The sequence below is a fragment of the Benincasa hispida genome, chromosome 10 (genome assembly GCF_009727055.1).
Source record: "Benincasa hispida cultivar B227 chromosome 10, ASM972705v1, whole genome shotgun sequence".
NCBI lineage: Eukaryota > Viridiplantae > Streptophyta > Magnoliopsida > Cucurbitales > Cucurbitaceae > Benincasa > Benincasa hispida.
Genome location: NC_052358.1, coordinates 37,944,710 through 37,952,562, shown reverse-complemented (window position 1 = coordinate 37,952,562; position 7,853 = coordinate 37,944,710). Strand labels below are relative to the sequence as shown.

Below are 7,853 nucleotides of genomic sequence, written 5' to 3'. Positions count from 1 at the left end.
AGGTCATTTTCTTTTCTTATTTCCGCTGCTGGCCTGTCTTGGCCATTACTCAGTACTTTGCAGGCTTTTTTTTTAAAATTTTATTGTTTTTATAAATTTGTATATTGTAATAAAAGTATTAAGAGTTTTTTAAAAAATCCATTTATTTAAATTAGCTTATTCCACAAGTAAAGGGACACCAAAAGAAGGAAAAAAGAAAAAAGAAAAAAGAAAATGAAAAGTAAAAAAGAAAAAGAAAATCACAGTAAGAAGCACCACATGTCTATACAAACAACGGCATCATCAGCTTCCGAAAAAGCAAGATGAAATGACACTCAAAATCGCCACCACCACCACCACCACCGCCGCCGCCGCCGCCGCCGCCGCCACCGTCTCCACCGCCGCAACAAGCTTCCATCTCTGAAAATTCTGCCTCCATTTTCTTCAATTTCCGCATCCAATTGTTTTTTCTTACTCTCTAGGATGGCCACATCGAATTCCGATAATCCGATCCAGAAGGTTCTCGGATTGGGATATTGGGTGCAGGGTTTCCGTTGCTTCCCATGGATGGCCGTTAACTTCTTCCTCAAGGACGGCCTCAATGTGGACCCTTCTACTCTTCAGCTTCTTCAAAATTCCGCCAATCTTCCCATGGTCGCCAAGCCTCTCTACGGGATTCTCTCTGATGCCGTTTATATTTCCGGCCAACATCGCATCCCTTACATTGCAATTGGAGGTGAGTTCCTTTGTATTGCTCTAATCTGTGTTTCGGTTATTGGAAGCCCTTTTTCTTCAATCACTTTTCACCGCTTGTGGCCTTTTGTTCTGTGCCTGAATTCGATTGTGTTAGTATTAGGTTTCTTTGTTGTTGTGAAATTTCTGGAATATGTTTATGGAACAAGTTGAATTCTCGTGTTTCTTTTGAAATCAATTTCGGATCACGCCTTGATTTGTTTAGAATTTTGATGAAAGAACTCTGCAGTGATGGCGTAGAAGTCCTGAGGCCACTCCTCAATTACTTAGGCTCCCTAGTTTTTCTAGAAAATTAAGCCTATAAACACTATTGATTTCTTTGTTTTGTAGTCTATATTTTGGCTGTGTTTTTAAAATAGTTATGAAAATTAGAACTAAAAGTAGTTTTTGTTTTTATATCTTGGTTTTAGGATCCAAATCTTTACTTAGGAAAGATGTAAACCATGATTATGAAATGGTGAGAAAAAGAAAACAATTTTCACAAACCAAAAATGAAAAACTAAGGCCGTGTTTGGTAATCATTTGGTTTTTTATTTTAGAAAATTAAGTATATAAACATCCATTTCACCTCTAAATTTCTTATTTTGTTATTTATTTTTTAGCAATCTTTTAAAAGTAAAGCCAACTTTTGAAAAAAAAAAAAAATTAAGTTGTTTTGTTTCTGAAGTTTGGTTAATAATTCCTAGAAATATGCAAGTCATTATAAGAAATTGAGAAAAGTAGATTAAATTTTAAAAATAAAAGACAAAATGGTTAACAAATGAAGCCTAATGGTTACTAAATAAAACCTAAATGGTCATCAAACATAGCCTTAATTTTCTGTCGTTATTCTGAACTAATGCTATATTGTAGATTATATTCAAATGAATAGATGCTAAAAGGGCACGTTACGTCTTTGACGATTATACATAGTTTTGATTCTTATCGTAGGCATGGAAACTCTTGTCAGGGTGTGATGTGCAAACGATTCTTTGTGTATTCCAGTAATTGTAGAAATGTATGCTTTCTACAAAAAGAAGGGGAAAAAAAGAGTTAAGTGCAGGAGTGCTTGTAAATTAATTACTACTAGCACAAGAGTAAATGTGTTTGATAACCAATTAACCAAGTGTTTCTTCGTCAAGCATTTAGGCCAAAAGCACTTTGCATTCGTTTTCAAGTACCTTAAGGTAGTTCTGACGTTTCTCAAAGCCTTTTATGCTAATCTCAAACATGATGATTTTTGTGAGGGAGATGCCTTTTGGCATAGCATAAAATGACTTTGACCATGGAAAAGCACCTCCGCCTGATTGATTTGTATAACAATATTTTTAGATTTTGGGTAAGCAAGGTTGGCAACAGAGAAGCGGATAGAAGGCAGCCTTCTTCCAGTATCTTTAAAAGTAGCTTATACGAACTGTGATCTGAAGTGACTTTTTTTTTTTTTTTGCATTGTCTGTTCATCAGCTTCTCTAATAAACTGTTATACATTATTGGTTTTGTGTTAACCATAGACTCCCCATGATCAGGCATGACATAGATCTGCACTTCACTGCTGATTGTATGCGTTTTTGGAGATTAATTGATTTTACCACTGATATGTATTGAATCGGAACAGGTTTAGTAATTAAAAGATGATAGGACTGCTCTTAAGGCATTAACTTATGTGCTGGAGTAGTAGGAAGCTAGGCGCCAAGCATTTATCGTGAGTTATAAATGTGAATTGATCAAGTTGCTTATCAATTTGTTTGATTTTTTAGGTCCCATTTAATAACTATTTGGATTTTGGTTTTTGATTTTTGGTTTTTGCTTTCTTATAATATCTTTATCCTAGTTTTCATATTTCTCTTAGTAAACATTTTGATTCTTAGCCAAATTTCAAAAACAAAAAACTAAAATTTTCAAATCTTGACTTGAATTTTGAAAACGCCTGTAAAAAGTAGATAATAAATCAAAGAAAAATCAATGAGTGGTAGTGTTTAACCTTTAAAGGCTTAATTTTCAATGACCAAAAACAAAAAACCAAATGGTTATCTAACATAGCTTTAATTTGTTAGATATTTACTTGAAACTCTTTCATTGTGTCATCAATTTTGAAAAATTATTTATTCCTCTTATGCTTATGTTGATGCAGCTTTCTTACAAGCAGTGTCATGGATACCCATAGCACTTATGCCACCATCTAGAATTTCAGTTTTCACCATCAGCATATATCTTCTACTTAGCAATCTCGGTGCTTCAATAGCAGAGGTTGCTAATGATGCCATTGTTGCGGAGGCAGGAAAACGGCCCACTTCTTCCAAGAATTCTCGAGCATCTTCCTCGGGTGAGCTCCAGGCATTTGTTTGGGTTGCATCTTCTGCTGGTGGGATTCTTGGAAATCTTCTTGGAGGCATTGCTATTGATAGGTTCTCACCCCAAGCAATGTTCCTGTCCTTTGGCCTTCTCCTTTCACTTCAATTCTTTTTAACCATCATTGTTCGTGAAAACTCTCTTAATCTCCCTCGGAGCTCGACGAATGCTGGTATCAACAAACAACTCTCAGAACTTGCAGCCGTTCTAAAAAGACCCGACATTGCTTATTCCATTCTATGGTTTGCTGCATCTTACAGCATAATACCTGCATTGACAGGCACCATGTTTTTCTATCAGACAGAGCATTTGAAAATTGAGTCATCTGTTTTGGGCATCTCTAAAGTTTTTGGTCAAGCAGCCCTGCTGTTATGGGGCGTAATTTACAATCGTCATCTGAAGTCGGTCCCATCTAGGAAACTTATTTCAAGTATCCAGGTTTCGATGGCGGTGTTTATGATCTCGGACGTGCTGTTCGTGAAGGGAGTCTATCGAGAAATGGGCGTGCCAGATTTCATATATGTTGTTTTATTCTCTGGACTTTCAGAAGTTCTGTTATTCTTCAAGATCTTGCCATTCAGTGTTCTGATAGCTCAGCTTTGCCCACCAGGATGTGAGGGCTCTCTTATGGCTTTCGTAATGTCAGCCATCGCCCTCGCGTTCATAGTGAGCGGATGTCTTGGTGTAGCGCTTGCTTCTTATGTTGGCATTACAGCAAATGACTTTTCTGGGCTTGCTCATGGTTTAATAATCCAAGCAGTCTGCACTCTTCTGCCATTGTCTTGTTCATGGTGCATCCCTGATGATATCAAAGCCAAAGACAGAAGAAAAGACTCCAAAAAACAGCAGTAGTACAGTGGAAGAATGGTTAGTATGGTCAGTGAGTTCAAATATAAAAATATACATATTCCATTTTATATTTATATCCCATTTGATAAGGATTTTTTTTTGTTTTAAATTTTGTATTTTTTAATATTAAGCTCATAAAGGTTTTTCAAATCTTAGTAAAGTTTCAACGTGGAGGAAATGTTTTTGGAACTAGTTTGTTTTTAGTTTTTAAAGATTTGTATGATTTTGGAATCGGTTTTGGAGGGCATTAGAAAATAAAGAAAAATGGTAATAGAAAATGAAGGGTGATTGTTTAAATAGTAAAATTGTTGAAAATATTTTCAAATATAGCAAAATGTAATTATCTAGTGATAGAGTGTGATAGACATAGACACTAAAAGATAGTGAAATTCTATTATATTTATAAATAAGTTTGGCTATTTTTTCTTTATTTGAAAACAACCCTTTTTTTAGAATTAAAAACATAAACAAAATAAAAGGGTTCTTAAACAAGATCAAGGTATTCATATTATTTAAAATTATTTCGGTGGTGCCACAAGATGATTTTAGGAATGTACTGTAAGATTTTTCAAGATGAGCTATAACTTATTACGTACATCTCATGTAGCTTTTTCTATATAGAAAATGGTGATTTATTATAATAAAATTATTTTAAATGGTAAAACTGTTGAAAATATTTACAATATAGACTTCTATTAATGTCTATCAATATCACTTATAGTTCATAGTGTCTATCATTGATAGTTCTAAAATTTTAATATATTTTGTAAATATTTTGTTTTATTTTTTTATATTTAAAAAAACCCTTTATTATATCAATATTTAAATAAACTGTCCTTTGTTTTCTTTTGTTTTCTTTTTTTTTTTTTCTTTCTTTTTTTGGTTAAATGGATCTTTATTCGAAGTCACATATTTGATTTTTCGATCACACATTGTCAAATGATGATGATGATAATAATAATAATAATAATAATAAACAACGGTACTTTTATTATTATTTTATTTTATAGAATAAACTTTATTCACAAATCAAGGAAATTTTAAGTCTTTTTTTTTCTAAAAAAGGAAAATTTAAATCATTTTTTTAAATTATTATTGGTATTGTTATTATCTTTTTAACTTCAACCAGTGTAGGGGCCTTCGATCTCCCTTTACAAGTTGAGCTGTGCTCGTGGAGAGAATCTCACAAATTTGAATTTTTAATTAAATATGAAATTGACATTTTTTTATTAGCAATGAATATGTAATACGTCATGCTTTGTAATCATACCATCAAATAATAAATTTTAGGGTATAAATATTACTTTGGTTCATTTTGGTCTTTACATATTCAAAATATTTCTTTTGATTCCTATATTTTTAATTTTGATTCATTTTGGTATCTGTATCTCCAAAATATTCATTTTTGTTTTTGTACTTTCAACTTTGGTTCATTTTGGTCTTTAAACTTTAAAGAAAAAAATGACTATTTTGATTCCTTAAAAATTAAGTAAAAATGAAAATGAATGGATTAAAATGGTTACTCTTTTAAAATATAAAGATCAAAATGAACATTTTTTAAAGTATAAGGACCAAAATGAACCAAAGTTGAAGGTATAGGGACCAAAATGAAAATTTTAAAAATATAATGACCAAAATAAACTAAAATAAAAAATACAGGGACCAAAATAGTATTTAAACCTAAATTTTAGCCAATCATGAATTGCCAGGTCTTTAAATATGAATTAATGATATATATATTGATAAGTTTAAGATCAATTATAAACTCACAAGTGTTTTAAATTAGATTAGAAAAAACATATATATATCTATAAATGGATAAATCAAATTATATCACTTGTAATCATTATCTATTGGACAACATAATCTAATCCAATCAAATTATGTCATATGGTTGTTAGACTCGAAACTAATGTAGTGTAAGCTCTTTAAAAAATAGGTTAGAAATTACTTTTAATTCCTACACATTCATAGAAGTAATAATTTAGTTCATTAACTATGGTTTGTAATAATTTAGTCTCTATGTTTTCAATTTTGATAGAATTTAATCATTAAATTTTATTATGTAACAATTTAATTCTTGTATTTTAAAATTCATAATTATTTATTCCCTATTATAAAAAGTAATGTTAAAGGGCTAATGAGATTTCATGCATAAATAAATTGCTAAACTAAATAAAGACTTAACATTTTTACAAAATACAAATTCTACCTCATAAAATGTTAAAAATTGACATTTAATATTGATTTTTTTTTTTACATTAGGGACTAAATTGTTACAATTTTGAAAGTATAAGAACTAAATTGTTATATACTTTAGTTCATAGACTAAATTTTTATAAAACTGAAAATACATAGACTAAATTGTTATCAACCAAAGTTCATGAACTAAATTTTTATTTTCATGAAAGTTCATGAATCAAAAGTGTTTCTTAACGTAAAAAATATATATAGAGTCTACCCTAAATAATTGGGAATTAATAAGACTAATGGTAAAATTATTATGCGTATTAAAAATTGGCCAAAGATTTTATTATCGAAATAATAGTAATATGTAATATTTTTAATATTAAATTGGATTTAATAAAGAAAAATACTTAGTGCATCTGAGCACCACCTATCTTTATATACCACATCAAATTATTTAATCATATTTTACCATGTGGTAAATTCTTCTTCTTCTTCTTTTAAATATTTTAGTTACTTTTTGATGTGAGTGATGAGATTGAGAAGTATAAAGATGAGTACATCTGCCCTTTAATAAGGATGTTCAAATGACTCAACAATTGAATAATTCGAATTATCTAAATTTTAGATTAGGTTGGGCGTGCGCCTAACCCGGGAGGGAACGATTTCTATCTATCCATCCCGGCCCTACCTCTTATGGTTAACGCCTCTCTGAAGATTTTGGGTGAAGCCACTTTTGCAGCTCTGCCCGGTAGAAAAAGTGGAACTCAAATAGTTGTCTGAGTTTGACGGATGTCGGAGAGTCTCAACCGATAGTCCAAGGTAATGAGAAAGGAAAGCAAGTTTAGCACATTTCCATACTTGGGGTTGTCAGGCAGAGGGAGTCCTTCTTTTCAGTACTCTATATAAATAGAAGAAAAAGATTTCCATCTCGCTCTCGGGGACCTCAGGGTTCAGTCAAGAGCTGGGAAGAAGAGCTAAAAATTTTTAGGTTTTTTTTCAGGTTGGGTNGCTCTCGGGGACCTCAGGGTTCAGTCAAGAGCTGGGAAGAAGAGCTAAAAATTTTTAGGTTTTTTTTCAGGTTGGGTTGAGTCTAGGTTACACTTTTAAAAATTCAGGTTGGCCCAACCCAACCCAAAATTCTAATATATATATATATATATTAAGTCATATATACATTTATGATGTTTGTTTGAAGTTTGTAATAGATATCTTAGATTTTGATGTTTAACATTTGAGTTTATGAAATTTTAGTTATTAAAATGTGTTGTACATAAATTTTTAGTATTTTAAGTTAATAAAAAATGTAATAAAAAAAGAAAAGAAGAAATAAATAACCCAACGAAACCCGAATTTTAAGCGTTAAGTTCGATTGGAGACCCTATTCTGATAGCCAAACTGACCAACCCGGATTTTCGAATTGGTCCAAAAAATTTCCTCAACCCAACCTAACCCAACCCATGTACACCTCTACCCTTTAATAAATGACTAAACAGAAGCGCCATTTGTGGTGACTAGGAGTGCAACGAGAAACCGAAAACCGAACCAATCCAAAGTAATCCAATGGTTTTGTTTGATTTTTTAGTATAAAATTGGACATTTTGGTTTGTATTTGGAGAAAACAAAAAAGTATTGGTTCGCATTGGTTTTTTATTAGAAAAATCAATAAAAACCAAACTGATCTAATGGTATATATACCCTTAGAAAAACTATCTTTTAGTATTTTAATTATTATGGTGTATATATATTGATTGTTT

The 7,853-nt window shown here is 31.4% G+C and overlaps 1 protein-coding gene across 3 annotated transcripts; it reads left to right on the top strand.

Moving 5' to 3' along the window:
• Nucleotides 1-203: 203 nt before the first annotated feature.
• On the top strand, nt 204-6,989 carry LOC120087568 (probable folate-biopterin transporter 7). Of its 3 annotated transcripts, none has more exons than XM_039044376.1 (3): nt 204-715; nt 2,843-3,927; nt 6,725-6,989. In XM_039044376.1, exons 1-2 carry the CDS (start codon nt 463-465, stop codon nt 3,910-3,912), a joined length of 1,323 nt encoding a protein of 440 aa, XP_038900304.1. In that variant the 5' UTR covers nt 204-462; the 3' UTR covers nt 3,913-3,927; nt 6,725-6,989. The 3 variants fall into 3 exon arrangements, with proteins under 3 accessions (XP_038900304.1, XP_038900303.1, XP_038900302.1); XM_039044375.1 differs by lacking the exon at nt 6,725-6,989 and adding an exon at nt 5,039-5,189; XM_039044374.1 differs by lacking the exon at nt 6,725-6,989 and having other exon boundaries at nt 205-715; nt 2,843-4,018.
• The last annotated feature ends 864 nt before the right edge of the window (nt 6,990-7,853 follow it).